At 30.1% G+C, this 19,430-nt stretch overlaps 3 protein-coding genes across 3 annotated transcripts; 1 reads left to right on the forward strand and 2 right to left on the reverse strand.

Moving 5' to 3' along the window:
• Positions 1 to 1,266: 1,266 nt before the first annotated feature.
• Positions 1,267 to 5,927, forward strand: LOC148179284 (4-vinylanisole receptor-like). Its single transcript, XM_088050861.1, has 4 exons — positions 1,267 to 1,347; positions 1,397 to 1,501; positions 5,619 to 5,774; positions 5,823 to 5,927. Exons 1-4 carry the CDS (start codon positions 1,312 to 1,314, stop codon positions 5,886 to 5,888), a joined length of 363 nt encoding a protein of 120 aa, XP_087906987.1. The 5' UTR covers positions 1,267 to 1,311; the 3' UTR covers positions 5,889 to 5,927.
• Positions 5,928 to 6,646: 719 nt separating this feature from the next.
• Positions 6,647 to 7,511, reverse strand: LOC148179285 (uncharacterized). The gene is made up of 3 exons (XM_088029522.1): positions 7,433 to 7,511; positions 6,845 to 7,321; positions 6,647 to 6,726 (listed from the first exon to the last, which is right to left on the reverse strand). The coding sequence occupies exons 1-3, from the start codon at positions 7,509 to 7,511 to the stop codon at positions 6,647 to 6,649; spliced, it is 636 nt and encodes a 211-aa protein (XP_087885648.1).
• Positions 7,512 to 14,918: 7,407 nt separating this feature from the next.
• On the reverse strand, positions 14,919 to 19,406 carry LOC148179286 (odorant receptor Or1-like). Its single transcript, XM_088029523.1, has 10 exons — positions 19,391 to 19,406; positions 18,474 to 18,744; positions 18,326 to 18,425; positions 18,177 to 18,281; positions 17,969 to 18,124; positions 17,859 to 17,914; positions 15,540 to 16,247; positions 15,243 to 15,357; positions 15,033 to 15,188; positions 14,919 to 14,978 (listed from the first exon to the last, which is right to left on the reverse strand). Exons 1-10 carry the CDS (start codon positions 19,404 to 19,406, stop codon positions 14,919 to 14,921), a joined length of 1,743 nt encoding a protein of 580 aa, XP_087885649.1.
• Between the last annotated feature and the right edge of the window lie 24 nt (positions 19,407 to 19,430).

Below are 19,430 nucleotides of genomic sequence, written 5' to 3' on the forward strand. Positions count from 1 at the left end.
AATAACCAATGAAAGTCATGATAACTGCTTCTGCGCTCAGAGAAGAAATTTGGTTATAATTAAAGAAGCTCTATTCATTTGTAGTTTCAGTGGTTTCTATCTTTGAAAGTTGAAATTCAGCCTGTACTGTACTAGATGATGTGGAATAGATGAAATAACTAAGGTTTGTAACTTCTACTTATTGCCTTGTAAGAGCTCTAATAATGCACTTTAAAACATTAAAAAAATTATTTCAGTTAAACAAATTATTAAAATTTATAATTAAGTACATACAACTATTCAAAACAAATTTTTTTTAATTTTTTTTCTTTAACACAATTTTTCTGGTGTTCAATCCAAACCAACTTTTCATTGCAGACACTTTTCATTTAATAATTAAATCCGGCGTTTTCAATTCTTCACGCAAATTTAATTCAACACGAAAACCTGTTAACCACTTCGCTCACAACTTTGCTTAATTTATTTATCCTTTTAGGATTTTACACACACAATGGAATCTTTTAGTTTCAAATCCAAAATAAAAATTAATCTCCTCATGCTAAAAATTGCTGGATTGTGGCCTAAAGAAGACTCCTACAAATTAAATTTTTACTCAGTTTATGCATTTCTGTCCCATTTCGTGTTTCAAGTAATGTGTGAAACTTGTCAGTTCATATACTTTTTTCACAGTTCAAATTTTGAATCCACTGCTCAGTTACTTTTAATGCAAGTCGTTGAATGGTTGACATTAATAAAAGCTTACTACTTTGCCAGAAACATGACAATTTTAAAACATTTAGTTAAAATCATAAAACAGGAAGTTTTTCAACCTAAAAATGCAACTCATCGTGACATTGCTGAAAAAAATTTTGCTATTTGGACATCTTTTTACAAACTAATGTGGGTTTCATGCATTGGTGCTGTGATTTTTTGGGGGACTTTTCCTCTGTTCGATAAAAGTGAAAATGATTACACATTACCCTTACTAGCTTGGTATCCTTTCAATTTTAAGAAATCCCCTACTTATGAAATTGTTTATACCCATCAAATGGTTAGTATTGTGTTTATTGTAATTGCAAATTTGGATATGGACATGTTACTTGCTGCTTTGAACGTCTACACAGCGACTCAGTTTGATATCTTATGCGATGAAGTCAAAAATTTGCACCTGACTACCAAAAATTCTCAATTAAAACTTTGTATAGAACACCACAAGGCTATTCTCCGGTAAGTAGACAAGAATGTTTATTTTATTTACATTTTTTTAGGTTTGCAGAAACATACAACAGTTTTATTGGATGGATTATTATTTTTCAGTTCTTCACAAGTTCAATGACGTTGGCTTTTGCAATGTTTCGTCTAACTGTGGTATGTTTCTTTAACTTAAAAATAAATTATAAAATGGTTGTTTTTTTAGCTTTCTCCACTTTCCAACGAATTTTATTCTGATATTTTTTATACAAGCGCTCTCATAGGCGAGTTGTTTCTTTACTGTCAGTTTGGAAACGAAGTAACTATAAAAGTATAAAATATCAATCTAGTTTGAGTTGTTGTAACTGTTTTAATTTTAATTAATTTTAGAGCAGCAACGTTCCGTACGTCATTTTTAGCTGTCATTGGATTGGTGCTCCTATAGACATCCAGAAAGATCTTTTGCTTTTTATACTGAGAAGTCAACGGAGCTTGAAAATATCTGCATTTGACTTTTTTCATCTTTCCTTGGAAACATTTGTGGGGGTACTTTAACTGTTTCTTTAAATTGTAAACTCTCTGATTCTTAGCTTTTTAGATTTTGAAAACTTCATGGTCTTATTTTGCTCTAATGAAAAATATCAGTGTAAAGTAATAAATGTATATGCTTAAATGTTTAAGGAAATGTAACTAAATTCGCTTAATATACATATCATGTGAGCCACAAAATTTTTGTTTAGGGTAGGCCATGAAAGAGAGACAAACATAGAAGTCATGTCGGAGTGAAATTTTGTTTTTGATATAAAGTCAATTTTTTGATGAAAATATGTAACATTACGAGATGCAAATAAGAGAAAATGTATCGTGTGTCTCTCCAGAATCAATAATGTATTGAAAACTAATTGAAATTAAATCAAATGACAAATGTCAAACTACTGTCAAATTTTTCCTCGACTTACGTAAATTTTGTCAAAGCCTACCCTAAATAAAAATTTTGTGGATCACACGTTATAATTTATTAATAAAATTTAAAACACAATTTTAGCATAGTTTATCAGTTGTGAATAAAATTAGGTAGCTAATTGTTATTGTAAATGATAGATACAGAAATTAGTGCCATCATTTGTATAGGTAAATACTTAATATAAGATCACATTTTATTTTTAAAAATAAGTTGTTATTGTCAATGTTTAACAATAAAAAAAATAGTTAATTACTCTAATTAATATTTTAAAACTTTTCACATAAAAAAGATTTAAGAATTCTGATTTTATTCTAAAATGATTTTTCCTAAATTGACGAAAACAAAAAATTCTAATAAGTTTTTTGAAATAATTGAGGTCAACACCCGTTTCTTGGATTTCTTTTGAATTACCCCCAACGTGGGGGCGGCGCTCGAAGCGGCGGAGACAATAGAAGTGGTGGTAACGATGGTGGGGTGATTAAAGTGGGGAACTTATGAGTGAAAAAGGATGGTATTTTTTACGAAACTAAGTACCAGTTTACGCAATACGTTAAATTAAGGTAATTCCGCAACGAAGTTTTTGATACTGACATTTGATGGCGAAAAAGCCGTCACATGTCACAAAATTAAAGATTTAATTTAGCTTGTATAAACCGTTCCACAGTCAAATAAATAGAAGTTTCATCGACATGGAAAAATAATTTTATTACGAATTTAAACCTTTTATTGCAAAATTTACTTATAATAACAGAGATCTACTTTTCTATTATGCAAAAGCAAACCTTCCTGACGTGTAATTACGTTTATAAAGCAACGTGCCAGGTATTTAATCTTTGCTAATAAGAAATTCTATTTAAATCAATAGCAGACAAGAATAACGATTTTCTTCTTATACAGAAAAAAATTTTAAAAATAAATATCTATGTACGATGAACCGTATAACAACTGGGTAGTTTTAAAACGCAACGGAAAGGGAAAAAATAAACTGTAATTTGTTTATAATTTGTAGAAATTTAAGAAAAAAAGATATAGCACACAGTTTATTTTTCGATGTGTCAGAACTGTAATATTTAAATCGCAGACATTAAATTCTATATTTTGCAAGAACCTCGTAGAGAAATAAATTTGAAAAATCTAACACAGACCTTTTTAAATAAAAACAATCCAAAAGCATATTATATTAAGTATTAAGAACGGTAAGGACACTTTACCGATCGAAAACAATTAGTTGGCAATTACTGTCTGAGATCGGTATAGTCCTTAACGTTCGTGATGCTTATAATAGACGATAGACAAATTTCGTTTATTTTTATAAAACTAAATGTTACAAATAATTGACATTAATTGTTCTTCAATAATTCCTGAAAAGTAAGAATTTCGGTTTGAGAATGTATATAAATCCTTTTTTTAAATGACTATTTTTCAACTTTGTACTTACCGTTTTGTTTATCTTAGTAACCAGTAAACTCAACTTACTGTTCTAACAGTAGGCGCGGTAACTAAGCAAAATTGTTCTATCGTGCAAAAAATTCTTTTCTGATATTTGAAATAAGTTGACCGTTTATATTTTTACCTAAAAATTTACGCAGTACTGAGTTTTAAACTTAAAAATGTTTCTTTATACCTTACAACACCACTTATTTTTGGACTTATTTTTGTACAAATAATTAATGTGTAAAAAAACTCTCTATTAAATAAATAGATATTATTATAGACATAAATTATGTTGGATTATGTCCTTGATTAAGTGTCTTTAAGGTCTTGCATCATATAGATTTGACATACTACAAACTAACCAATCAGTGTTAGCAGAGCTGCTTCGGCGCTGATTGAAGTTTAATTGTTAAAACTAAGACAACTACTTTCTGCAGGTTTAGTGTTTTCAAAGCTTAGATGAGAAAGTTGAGTGCTAGCTACTATCATATAATATATATAATAGAAGCTATTATAAAATTATTACTAACAATATTTTCAAATATAAAAACGTTTTTATAAATCAAAGATTTTGGAATTCGCCGAATTTCTTTGAGGAATATTAACAATAATTTAAAAAGGTTGGTCATTTTCTATTTTTTTTCTGCTTTTTTTGTGTTTTTTTGTCTCGATTTGTTTAAAAATCTGTTTGGAATATAAATTTTTCATTAAATACAAAAAGTTTACATATCTTTCAAAATGTGCAAAGTGAATCTAAATATTAAAATTGTGTTACTGCCTTTGATCAATAAGTCCAACTTTTCATTGCTGACACATTTCTCTTAATAATTAAATTTCAGTTTTCAGTTTCACTTGCAGGTAGAACGAAAACCTGTTGATTATTTCGATTTGCAGTAGGCTGTAATTTAGTTCATTCTTAATTTCTCTCAATTGCATGGTTAAATTGACAATTACTACAATTTTCAGAAGCGCAGACGTAATGGAACCTTTCAGCTACATATCCAAAATAAACATTAATCTCTTAATGTTGAGAATAACTGGACTGTGGCCATACGAAAGTTCATACAAATTCAACTTCTACTCAGTTTACGCACTTTTATCGCACTTTGTGTTTCAAGTGGTTCATCAACTTTGTCAGTTCATGTATTTCTTTCATTCCGACGATTTTGAATCCATCGCTCAGTCACTACTCATGCAAATAATTCAATGGTTAACTTTACTCAAAGCTTATTACTTAACCAAAAACATGAAAGATTTGAAATCTCTGGTTAACAGCATCGAGCAAAAAATATTTCAGCCGAAAAACGAAGTTCAGCAAAAGTTAGTAGAAGAAAATTTTGCTGTTTGGAGCTTTTTCTACAAACTGATGTGGGGTTCGTGCATCGGTGCTCTGTTTTTCTGGGGAACTTTTCCATTTTACGACGCAAGTGAAAAAGATCATAGACTTCCACTTTTGGCTTGGTATCCTTTTAATTTCAAACAGTTTCCATTGTATCAGATTGTTTACGTTCATCAGATGGTTAGTAATTTGTTTATTGTAACTGCAAATTTGGATATGGATACGTTAATTGCTGCTTTAAATGTCTACACTGCGACTCAGTTTGATATTTTATGCAATGATGTGGAAAATTTAAATCTGGCTGCGAAAGATGCGTTTGTTAAATTAAAACGTTGTATAAAGCATTACAAAGCTATTCTTAAGTAAGTTTAAAATGTACTTTTTAAAATTTGTTGAGTTTTTTTGTAGATTTGCAGAAACGTACAACAAATTTCTTGGATGGATTATTGTTTCTCAGTTTTTTACTAGTGCTCTGACTATAGCATTTGCCATGTTTCGAATGACGGTGGTAGGTTTTCAACAAATCAATACAACATTTTTTAGCACATTTTTTTAGGTTTCTCTATTGTCCAATGAATTCTATTCTGATATTTGTTATACAAATGCAGTTATAGGCGAACTATTTATTTACTGTTTATTTGGAAATGAAGTAACTGTTAAGGTAAGAAGTAATTTACTGCGCCATGACGAAATCATTTTTCAATATTTTAGAGCAGCAAGGTAGCAGTTGCCATTTATAAATCTGATTGGATTGGAGCCCCAATAGCTATTCAAAAGGATTTAATGTTTTTTATGCTGCGGAGTCAGCGCCGTCTGAAAATTTCTGCACTTAATTTGTTCGATCTCTCTTTGGCAACCTTTCTTGTGGTATATTGCGTATCTAAAAGTAGAATTTTTGTAATATAACTGTTTCAGATTTTAAAAACGTCATGGTCGTACTTTGCTCTAGTCAAAAACATCAGTGTCAAGGAAGAAATTTGATATTATTTACCCGGCGCCTCCACCAATTTTATGGCAAAAATAATTTTTATTGCTTTATTCAACTGACCACACGCATATTTTAAAATTTCAAATGTTTCTGTAAATTGCATTTAAATTGTGTTGTAATTTAATAAAGCTTGTGTACAAAGATTGTTCAATGAACTTATTAGGATAAAATTGAAATGGACAAATAGGTAATACTGTATAAATTGAAACTAACATTGTGTTGTGCAATCTTATTAGTTAAGTCAAAATAAAAAAATACAGTTAATTAATGAGTAGTAGTAACCTGATTTAACAAAGCAAAATATGACCAAGAAACACGAAGAATCTGTAAAAAAAACTTAAATAACTCAAATTTTCTACATAAACTTACTTTCATAAAAGTTTCTAAAGAAAGGTAGACCAAATTTAGAGCAGACATTTTTATGGGATGTTGACTTATAATGATGAAATAAAAAATGTTCCTCTTGATTTTATTAATCTCATTTGTCCAGTCCGATTCGAATATTGCACTGGGAATATTGCTACTCTAAAATTAATAATAAAACTTACTTTTATCGAAATTATACAAATCAGATTTTTACTTTAATTTCCACTTCGTTGCCAAACCAACAGTAGATAAAAGTTTCTACTACTATAGACAAACCATAAATAATAAGGAAAAAAAATTCGCTGCTGAAGGGGACAGTCTGGAAAAAATCTTAACTTTGTTTTCATTATTATAAAAATACCTACCACAGTAAGCAGAAACATTGTTAGACCAACAGAAACCGCACTGATAAAAAACTGGGCAAACACGATCCAATTAAAGAATTTGTTGGAGTCGTTTGCAAACCTAAAAACAATCAACATAGTCACATTTAACACTCAATATAACAAACTTTACTTTAAAATTTTTTTGTGATGTTTAATGCAGTCTGTAAGTGCAGTGTAGGCATCACTTGAATGTTTACCATTAAAAATATTTCTCAAATCATCGCACAAAATGTCACACTGTACTCCTGTGAACATATTCAAAGCTGCTATCAGCATATCAATGCTCAGAACTGAAGCAGAAATGCAGGCAACACTGATAACCTGGTAGATGTACGTAATTTGGTAAAATGGCAAAATTCTAGTGTTGAATGGATACCAAGCTGGATATGGTAATCCGTTTTCTTTCACTGATCCGTCCAAAATTGGATAAATGCCTCTTACAATATTTGCCACGAAGCTCATTCCCCACATAAGAGTACACGTGTTTCTCCAGAGATTTACTGTCGGTTGAATTATTTTAATGTGTCTCTGATGCTTAGGTTGAAACGTGTCGGTGTTCATATCAACGAGAAGTTGTTTAAGCATCTTCATGTTTTGGATAAGATAGTACGATTTCAAAATCGCCAACAATTCTGAAAGTGACATGAAAATTGTTCTTACAATTTCTTGGAGGTCTGGAAAAATAAAATATATGTTCAGAGTTTGAAAAATGTTTTGACCATAGATGCAAACGAAGACGACAACGAAAGAGTATAATGAATAAAAATTGATTTTGTACATGTCACCAGTAGGCCACAAGCCCATGATTTTCAACATGAAAATGTTGCGACTGATGGCCTTCTTCCAGTCAAATTTCACTATCATTGTTTAGTGTACTATATCGAACAAAGGAGTGTTGGACTGTGAAAAAATTTGAGCTTTTATAACTTTTCTAGGTGCTTCCGCATCTGCGCCCTGAAAAACCTGTAAGATTTTTTTTCTACTGTATTTCTAGCAACCCTCTAATTATAATAACTTATTCATTAATTTAAACGTAAATTTTTGTGGGAAGTATCATCTGGCCATACATATATTTTTGAAAAGAATTTAGTTTTCTTGTTGGAAGGTTTATCCTTAATTACTTTTCATGCAACGATAATGAGCTGTGCTGAAATAAAACAGTAATTAAAACTTAAATTAATACAAACCGATAGTTGTTATTTTTAATATTTTATTCCACTTTAATATGCTACGCACAAGTGGAAAATCGCCAAAAGAAACTAATATAAATATAAATGTATAGAATGAGTCATTCTTACATCCTCGTTCTGGTTTGTTTTGACAAATTTTTATTCTATGAAAATTCTATTCTTCAAATTAAATTTGTTTTATATTTCAGAGAATGAGTGCACTTTTCCGTAAAATCGTCTTTTTAAAAAATAATTTTGTGTAGAATTAACTATGATTTCAGTTACTGCATGTTATACTGTTACTGTCAAGCTAAAATATTTTCACACGTGGCATTTAAAAAAAAGTCATTAAATAATTATACACTGGATAAGGTTTACCGATCTATTCCCAGATCAATCATCTCTGACGAAAAATTATTTTAATTTTAAACGGTAAAGGATGCCCCGAAAAAACGTTACCTACGTTTCAATGCAGTATTAGCATTACTTGATGGTACTAATTTAAAAATTGTAGAGCTCTAAATTTAAGAGGATTTATGCATTGGATAAACAATGTACTTTAACACCCAAAGACATAGTCTACAATTTGTACTTTGTACTAATTTTATTTCGTGTCGATTGTAATTATAGTAATAGAAAAAAATAATGAGTAAAGAATCTGACAGAATGTACACTTCCAGGAATTCAACAAAAGTTTCTATTTTCAAACTACAACTTACTGTTGACAGTTGGCGATAAAAGTTTGTATGCACCTCGTCAGTAAAGTGTTTTTATCAAACTCGCCTGTTAGTCGCCTCGCTAGCTTGATCGCTTCTAATCTCAGACTCGTTCGATAAAGCATCGTTTTACTGACTTGGTATACAATAAATAAGTAAATTGGTATTTCCAAACTTAAAATTTGTTTATAAAAGTCATAAGTTTAATTTACAAAAATGAATAATACGTTCTCACAAAGAAAACTTTGCTTGCCAAGTACTTATTTACTGGTCTTGCCAAGTAGGGGAGGACAGGGTAATGGGAGTCATAATGTTTCCAAAACACAAATTTTTGTGGTACTATTTATTGATATATATTTTTTAAGTAATTTACTTTGTCAAGTATCTGTGTGACGAATTTCATTAACTTTGGAAAGTTACTTAAAAAAAATTACTTTGACCACAATTACCCGCATGTGCGGACACATACTGCATGGATAATGGACTCCAGAGCATCATTTTTGTTATCGTCACAAATGTTACTGAGACTTAAATCTGACTCGGAAGTCAATTGTATGTCTTGTAAAACACGTCTCTTAGCCTTGTTTTTCACAGCCTTGCTTTGTCAATTCTATTTTTTGTCTTCTTATTTTTTCTTAGTTTCTATTGGCGTTTTTCCCTTAGTTTTGTAGTTTTCTTTCTCTGCTTTTCTTTTTTCTTATTTCTTTTCTAAAAGACATTCTGTCTGTCTGTATGCGCCCTGACCTGACCTAACTCTCATTACCCTAAAATGACAACTTGAAAAAATAACGTTATAAGACAATTATTTTAAGATTTATCACTTCAAATGCTTCACAAACCCAATCTTAATCGACCAAACTATAGTATTAAATCAATAAATAATCGAAATGCAGTGCAGTAATTCACTTATTGTTTATTATGTGTACACGAAAAATTAGATGAAAATGGCGCAAAAGGAATTTGGTTATAATTACTTTTTGTTCTGTTTGCACATATGTATTTTGCAATATATTTCAGAAAGTGCAATAATTGTGAGCTTATACTGACCAGAAATTGTAAAGTTCAATTTAATAGATGATCAAATGAATCATTATGAATGAACTGAATTAAAAAAAAAAACTTGCTCATGCAAAAATAATGAGTGACTTGAAACTAATTCAATCCGGTAGTTGAAATTTTTAATGTTTTATTTCAATCAAAAACATTTTAGTAATATGGCAAATGGAAACTCGTCAAAAAATGGTTAAAAGAAAAATTTAATTCTTTTTATATAGAATTAAATAATAAATATGTACAGATTGAGTTTTTTTGTATTGAAAATTTCAATACAAATGTGAATGAAAAATGTAAAATCTGTTGATTGTAATCCATACAGGGTGAATCAGTTAACCGTGGCTCAATTATGCATGGATTAAGGGACTGCATACAAATAGAGGACCAAAAATTGGAAATTTACGAGTAACAGTTTTCATAGTTTAGTGTTACTAAAGTCAGCTCAAAAAGAAAAAATCAACATTGTGAGTTTAAATTTTTGTCTTGATCGTATAATAGTATTCGCAAAAACTAAAATAATTAAAAAGAAATAAAATAAAGTAACAAAACTGAAACATCAAGTGAAAAAAAAATTTGGGACAAAAAAGAAACAAATGAAGGTTACATATTTTTTACTATAGAATAATTACTGCTAGGTAATACATCTCTCTGATTCTTTGTTTAGAATTATTCTTATTGTTAAGATGTTTATAAATTTTGTTTAAGTTTTAAATAAAACTTTTACTTTAAATGTATTTTTTTCTAACAATTTGATTGTCCGTGTTTTTCCATTATCCGAGAAACACTGATAGTCGAGGAATGATGTGAAAATCGTACAATATTTTCTTGGTATATGTATTAAGAAAATAAGTTGGAATAATTTATTTCTGTCTGTAAAATTGCCAAAATAAATAAAATGTTAAACACAAAAAAATTCTAATCCGAACAAAATCTTTTGAAAGAAGAAATGGGAGTAAAAATTTCTTTATAACATAACTAAGAAAATACATTAAATACATTAAGAACTTAAATTTTTCTTTGTGAATAATTATACAGGTGTTTCAGAACTAGCGACCCAGAAAAATAATGGCTTATGAAGTGAACAACTCAGAACCAAAAATTCAATACAAAAAATTTTTAGCTCAAAAAATAGTAGAGTACAAACTTTATTACAAAAAACTAATTTATTTGATTTAAAAAAAGTAGGTATCCGGTGAGAAATTACTTTGGTGGCTAAATTAGAACGCACTAGTTTTTGGTATGAGGTAATTTTTGTCGAGTCAAGGAATATTTGCATTGATCATTTTATTTCTCCATTTAGTTGTGTAATCATGAATTTACACGATTTTGATTAAATTTGTGATGATTTGTGAAGATTTTGGTCCATTTTGTTATGTTGTAATTGTTTTAATTTACGTCTTTAAAGTAACTTGATGTAACAAAGCAAAATACGACCAAGCAGTTCTTAGTATCTACAAAAAATTAATTTATGTTTTAACAAAATACAATTTTTGACTCACCCCCATAAAGGTTTCTATAGAAAGAGAAAATAAATTTAGAGCGGACATTGTTATAGGTCGTTGACTTCTCATAATAAAAAAAATCATATTCTTCTTAATTTTCTCCTGAGCACTTGTCCATTTTGATTCAAAAATAGCATTAGGTATATTTTTGCTCTGAAATTCAAAAGTTTTTTATCTCACATTATGATTAAGAATATTTTTACTTTCAGTTCGACTTCATTGCCAAACCAGCAGTACAAAAAAATCTGGACAGTTATAGCTGAGCCGTAAATGATAATCGAGAAATATTCTCCACTGAATATATCGGTCTGAAAAAAGAAACCATAAAACTCGGTGATAATTTCCTCAAATAACATACTATAGTAAGCTGAAACATTGTGAGGCCCATTGATACAGCACTGATGAAAAACTGAATAAACACTATCCAATTAAAGAATTGGTTCGAGTCAGCAGCAAGCCTAAAATTATTAAATCTAAGATAAATAAACTGCCAAATTTCTTCAAACCTTAAAATTTCCTTGTGGTGCTTGATACAATTGAGGAATGCAATGTACGGATTCTTCCATCCCTGATCATTGAAAATGTGTCTTAAATCATCGCACAAAATGTCACACTGGGCTCCTATAAACATATTTAAAGCTGCGATGAACATATCAATGCTCAACGTTGAAAAAACAGTAAAAGCGGCACTGACAAACTGGTGGATGTATGTAATTTCGTAAAACGGCGAAATTTTAGAATTATAAGGATACCAAGCTGGATACGGAAATTCATTTTTCTTAACTGATCCATCCAGAATTGGATAAGTGCTGCAGAGAATATTACCAAGTAAACACATGCTATAGAAAAAATTACACATGTTTTTCCAGAAGTTTAAACTAGGTTCAATTATTTTCATTTGTCGTAAATTCTTGGGTTTGAAAATATGGGCGTTTATATCAATGATAATCTGCTTCAACATCTTCATGTTTTGAACAAAGTAGTACATCTTTATCATAGCCAACAATGCCGGTAATGTCATGAAAGTTGTTCCTGAAATTTTTTTAAGATCTGGGAACACACAGAATATGTTTACAATTTGTGCGAGGGTGTGACAATAGGTAAGGCCGACAATAAAAATGAAGGAATATAATGAATATAGGTCAGCCTTGTAGGTGTTGTCTCCAGGAGGCCACAAACCCATGATTTTCAACATAAAAATGTTGTTACCCATTTTCACTTTCCAGTCGAACTTTTCAGTCATGGTGTTAACATCGAAGTGTGTTTTTCAATTTAGTATGGGTTTATGTAACTTTACTGGCACTTGCGCACTGGAAACGTATAATTACCTCAGGTCTGTTTATTTTTACGAAAATATCTGTAACAACCCCTTAATTATTATTATTAATTAATTAAGTTAAACGTGTCTTTTTGTGAGAAATATCAGCTGGGAATATACATTTTTTTAGTTTTCGACTTTGTTTTGTTTTTTAACCCTTGAATAAATACAATATTTATAAGGATCTCTTATAAGAAGTGTGTCACTGCTTGTTTTCCGTAAAATAATAACACATTGAGAAAATTTGTGATATTTTATACTAAAATGGGTTAATTAAAAATTAAATAAACACTGTTGTTTTGAAATAAATATGAAAATGTACTATACATACATGCGTACTTACCTATATTTCTTGCTTCAGTGCTGAAAGTGTTTTAATTTAATTGTGGATTTCAGCCGAATTTCGATTAGGTATATATAGGAATTTCAATGTAAAGTTCATAACAAAATATCTCAAGAACTAAATCGAACTTTTTATCATTTTTTTTTGAAAAAAAAAATTTGACTTAAATATTTCTTAGTCGATGTCTAGTTTATTTCTGAAGCAAATTTACATTAGATATTGCCGCTCACTTTATGCAGAATTTTACACTGAATCTAAAGCTGTACTATTTTTTTTCGTACGTCAACAAATAACTGACAATGAGTTGTAGTCGATTAAAATTTCGAGTTTGAGTTGTGAATTTTGAGTAGTTTAATATACACAGTCTTTGTGCATAGTTTAGCTTTATGTTAGTTTTGATAAATGTTTATCTTCGATTTATCTACGTATATTTGGAGTTATTTTGAAACTCGATCTTCTGAAAAGTCGTTGTCATTTATTTTTCTTGGTTATTATGGCAATAGTACCATCTGATTAGTTTTTGTCCGCACAAAAAAAGATAGTTATATGCAATTAGCAAATTATGTATTAATTTCTTTATTGGAATTAGTTGTGTTTCGACTTTTGATAAAGACGGTCGTTTCGGAGATTTGTGCTACAAAGTGCTCCTTGTAAAGTAAAGTATACTACCCTATAATTCATTTTTGGCATATTTTTACACTTGGTTTCTTATGCATCATACACGATTTTTGTTTTTATAGTATTTCTATGTAATATACTTTCGTTTAACATTAATTTGACAAGTTTGGAACGGTTGAGTAAAAAAATTACGTCGAAATGATCTGCAAGGAGTTGGTTCCTTATGCTTACATGCTGTTGTACTTTCCCTCAAAAACCTAACATCCTTTGTATTTTATGTAATAAAGATTATTTTTCTATGTCTTAAAGAAGATGTAAAGAGTAATAAAAAACATTGTTTAACTCATTTTTTAGAAAAATTGGAGATAGACTCTTATGCTTCTGAGGTAACAATTTTTTTATTTATTTAATTATTTATTTATTTTATTTTCCATCAGCGCTAGCAAAGCTTTTTCTATTGGTCTGAAAATTAGGGTTGAACGCAGATGTCGAGTTTTGCATTTAACCAATTCGTATAAGTAACTTATGTCGTTTTCACTTCTTGAAAACAAAATTGTTAAGTTAATTACATCCAGGTAAGCATATCATTTTATACATTTTTATTACTTTTTAACACTTTTTTTGAAGTGTTTCATAAAACTTACTGTGGTAATTTACAATTGTAAGTTGATAATTTTTTTTTGTTATAATGAAACCCGTTACTAAACCTGGAACTAAAGATACCTTAGTAATTTATCATAGTAAGTACATTCCGCATCACTAAAGACGCTGTTGCCGGTCCCAAGCCCGGAAAAGGGAGGAGGGTTTTGCGGGAACCTGCCCTTTGTGAAAAATCTTTTGAGGATTATTTCACGGTTGGAGAAACGACTGGAAACATAGATGACAACGTATAGAGTTATACCTACAATAGGACACCGACTTGTCTAAGATTATGGAAGCCATTTTTGCCACAGAGGAATGAAGATGTTGGTTCAGCGAGAAGATAATAAAGTAGTAAAAGTTTAATTGTTTTATTTTTGATCTACATTTTATTGTAGATTAATTTATTGTTTATGAAACTAATTTTTATTTTAACAATTTTAATACCGAACTGAATGAGGCGCCGGTGTTCTTAATTTGACAGTGAACTCAGTTGTTTACAACTTAAAAACTCTAGTAATTAATTTGAGGCATCTTCGATGTAATAAGCTTAAAATTTTAAATACCCCTGGTTGGTATAACTGAAATTTAGTAAAGTTGCCTTGACAAAATGTGTATTCAAAAAATACATTGAAATAATTTTGGATTGAAAACTTTAATACTACCAAAATGTAGCTTTACAGGTTGCACAAAAGATTTCCTAGAACAATGTTTATAAATTCAAAAACAAAAAATTGTAACAGATAATAGTTTCGTTTTGGTTCACCCTGTAACTAAAAAATTTGACGTGTTGTGTTTGATCCACTTGTGAAAATGTTGATAGAAACACTATTCAAAAACAAATAAACTAGTTTCATTCTTCGAGGCAAACCTGTGTTTCCTTTTGTAACCAGCAAAGGTCCGCAATCCACCGTTACTCTCGCACACTAATATTTTTCACAAGTGCGAAATACGACCACGACGTTTTTAAAATCTGAAAATTAAATTTAAGTAAGTTAAACTTAAATTCATATTTCGTAAAAATTACGGTGACAAAGGTGCTCAAAGAAAGATCGAACAATTTTAACGCAGATATTTTCATGCTCCATTGACTTTTCATGATAAAGTAGAGCATATTTTTTTGAATATTTAAGGGGGCTCCAACCCAGTCAGAACTAAAAATGGCATAGGGAATATTGCTGCTCTGGAAAAATTAAGAAATTATGTTTGATCTTGTTTCTAGTGCGGTTTGTCTTACTTTTACAGTTATTTCATTTCCAAACCAACAATAGACAAATATTTCACTTAAAACTGCATTTGTGTAGAAAATAATGGAATAAAACTCATTGGAGAGTGGTGAAACCTTCAAAATACTTTTATGCAACAGACTTTTATAATTAAAGAAAAATACTCACAATAGTTAATCGAAACATTGCAAATGCTAAAGTCACGACGCTTGTAACAAACTGAAAGACAATAATCCATCCTATAAAATTATTGTACGTCTCTGCAAACCTAACACCAAATTTATTATAATCTTGTTTTCCCTACATACCTCAAAATATGTTTGTGGTGCTTTATACATCGTGTTAACACCACGAAAGAGTTTTTCGTATCAAAATGCAAACTTTTCAGGTCATCACATAAAATATCAAACTGAGTCCCTGTGTAGACATTGAGAGCAGCAATTAGCGTGTCCATATCCAAATTCGAAATTATAATAAACAAGTTACTGACCATCTGATGAACATAAACAATTTGATAAAGCGGTGACTGTGTATAATCAAAAGGATACCAAGACAACAAAGGTAGCCTATAATTATTTTCACTAGCATCATACAAAGGATAAGTCGCCCAGAAAAACATTGCACAAATACAAAAGCCCCACATCAGTTTATAATACGAGGCCCAAAAAGCGAAATTTTTATCAGCTATTTTACGTTGAATCGGATTTTTTGGTTGAAATATTTCTTGTTCGGTGCTGTTCACCAAAAATTTTAAAACTTTGATGTTCTTGGTGAAGTAGTAAGCTTTAAGTAAAGTTAACCACTGGATCACTTGCATTAAAAGTGACTGAGCTCTCGCTTCAAAATCAGCAGTGCTTACTAAGTACATGAACTGAAAACCTTGGTGAAGAACTTCAAACACGAAATTCGAAATAATCGCGTAAACTGTATAAAGATTTAATTGATACGTGTCTTCTTTGGGCCAGAGTCCGGCGATTTTTAACATCAAAAGATTGAGCTTTATTTTAGACTTGTAACTAAAACCTTTCATGGTCAATCAAACAAATCAACACTCAAATGCCGTTTTTGTAACTCTGAAGTTCTTTTTATTACTCCCTTTCAACCAAATAAAGAAAGGTTGGATTTTTATCTGAATTTAGTTGAATTATTTATATCTTAATAGAGGTGGAAATTATAGCAATTCGGTGGTTTTGAAATTTTTCATCTATAAATTACCGGTTGGTTCATATTTTTACTGGTGCAATATTTATTACTTAAAAGTAACCTGCTTATTATCATAACAATTATAATTTCATAAAATACAACTTGTAATTAAAATAAATGGTAACAAAGAAAGATAATGAGGAAGCCTTTAATTAAAAATGTAAATATATTTCGTCGAAGGGCTTACTAGTTTCTGTAAGAAAATTTCAGTCAATTACAAGCTTTAAATGTGGACTTGTCTTTTCTGCAACCAAAATTCTATAAATTAAATAAATTGATTAGATTTTGTGCAGAGTAAGTATTTCGCTGTCGTAAAGAGCAGTGGATTTTGTTTAAAAATGTTATAATTTTTCTAATACCGATGGATTTATTGATAAAAGTTAATAAAGAAGTGATTAGTTATAAATGTGTTCGTTTTTTCTCTTTTTCTTACACAACTTAATTATTACAATTTGAGCACCAGCTTGCAGATTGTTTTGCATTGGAGCACAACTGATCCTCGAAAACACAGTGTCCTTATTTTTTTGAAGAATTGGGAATGACATGTCTGACAGCAAACATGCAATTTTAACTCTTGAAGCTGTAGTATGCTATTACCTGCTTGTTTCTGTTATTCAACTTCATCAGTTAAAACAGTTAATTATTTTACTGTTTGTCATATTTTTTTCACCCACTTACCTAGTTTCGGTAAAGTAATAATTTACGGAGAAGTTAAATTACAAGAAATTTGCGACTTGACCCAGTTTTAAGTTAGTTTTTTTTTGTCGAATTTAATTTTTTGGTATTTTATTCTGTCATTTCGGACCTGACATTTTCTGCACATTTGTGCTTTTATTTACAAGCACTTTATTCAATTTTTACTACCAAGTGCTATAAAGTCAAATTATTGTAAATTCTAGGTGAAATTATAATACCTTTTAATTAAATTAATTAAACTCCGCCTCATATAACATGGCCGATTTCAACACCACGTGTATATAACTGCTTAGGCGTGGTTTACATGCGAGGAGCCGAATGAACATGCAAGCAAGCAAGAAATAATTAATTTATAGGTATAAGCTCCATGACTGGAAGTTATCTAAGAAAATACAATTCATTTTTAAGAGTATTTCAGAAGCTATATTTTTAAATTTTTTATTTTTTTTATTTAAAAAACTACTAATTAAAAAAGATTCTTTACTTCTTAAAAGCAGCTTTAATTATCTTAATACTATAACAATAATCACATTTACACAAACTATGATTAACATAATTAAGATGCAATTAATGTAACACCAACATCAGCACATGTTAGTTTAAATTCCGAGCGGAGCGAGGATTTTATGACATTATGACATTTAAAAAACCGGTACATTCACGTATAGTTCAGATTTTTCCAGGCTTGGCCAAATATTTGTAGCAGAAACGTCTGTGTTTAATTATACTTCTCATCGCTCAATGTTGTTAACAAAGCAAAATAAGACCAAGCAGTTCTTAAAATCTGTAAAATGAACATTTATTAAATTTCTTCCCATCCAAGATAAAGGTACTTTACCTTCACGAAAGTCTCAATGGAAACTTCAAAGACATTTAGCGGGGAAATACTTGCGGGTTTGATTGTATGTAACACCAAAAATATTAGTTCTTTTTTAAACTTCTCAGACTTGTCGAGCCAGTTGGACTCAAAAGCAGCGTAAGTCAGTAATGTGCTCTAAAATTAAACTGATTAACTAGTTTAGCACATTTATTATTAAAAGGGTTACTTTCGTTTTCATTTCACTTGCGAACCAACAGTACATAAAGATTTCCAAGGTTGCAGCGACCCCAAATAAGACGTAAGACAAAAATTCACTTGACCCCGGCACCACCTAAAAACTGAGTCAAAAAATTAAAAATTAAACATCAATTTTACCATTGTTAGTTGAAACATGGTGACTCCAATACAAATGCCACTAAAAATTAAATGAAAGAAGAGTATCCAACCAGAAAACGGTGAAACTGCGTTAATAAAACTATAAAAAATATGCACTTTCTTTGCTTACAGGTAGGTAAGGACTTACTTTAAAATTTCTTGATGGTGTAGAACGCAATTTATTAAATTTTGATGCAATTCATCTCCGGTCATTTCTCTTCCGAGGTTTCGAATGTTGTCAGCTAACATTTCAAATTGACAACCAACACATACATTTAGACCAGATAAGAAAGCATCTACATTTACATGCAGTAAAGTAAAATAAATCGTACATATAATTTGCAAAACGTAGACAATTTCATAGAATGGTGAAACTTTATAATCGAAAGGAAACCAAGCTAGAAATGGTAAACGCCTTTCTGTGGATTTATCAATAAGAGGCCAAATTATCCAAAATATGTTACACACTAACAAAATTCCTAAATATGCATTAAAAATATTTTTCCAGAATTTGACACTAGGCTCTACAATAAGGAGTTGATTGTAGTTTCGTGGTTGAAACCAGTGACTTCGAAGTTTATCAACGATTGACTTGAGAAGCACATTTTTTTTAATGACGCTGTAGAGTTTACATATTCCCACGAATGCTATTAAAGTGATATAGCTTGTTGCAGCTACTTGTTTAACATCATTACGAACAAAATAAATGTTTACAACTTGGGAGAGTATGTGGGAAACAGTAATAAAAACGAACCAAAAATTATATATTGTATAAGCTTCTAGTTTGTAGCCTTCCGCAGCTGCTGGCCATAATCCCATGTATTTGAAAAATGCAAAAGTTATTTTGAAGTTGTTTTCCCAATCGTAGTCGTAGGAATTTCTTGGTTCCATTTGAGATCTTTAAAAAAGTCAAAAGTTGTGTTAACGAATTTTATTATTAGACAATATTTTATTTAAAAAAAACTCGGCATTAAAAAAACCTTTTATTCCTTAATTGGTTCTGACTCGCCTCACAATCATTTATTTAGCTCATACAAAATTAATTATGTATATACCAATAAGTACCTGGGTGATACAACATTAATATTGTTCTTATAACTGATCT

This window comes from Gnatocerus cornutus, chromosome 2, assembly GCF_029298725.1.
Source record: "Gnatocerus cornutus isolate USDA-ARS CGAHR chromosome 2, icGnaCorn1.1, whole genome shotgun sequence".
In the NCBI taxonomy this organism is placed as follows: Eukaryota; Metazoa; Arthropoda; class Insecta; order Coleoptera; family Tenebrionidae; genus Gnatocerus; species Gnatocerus cornutus.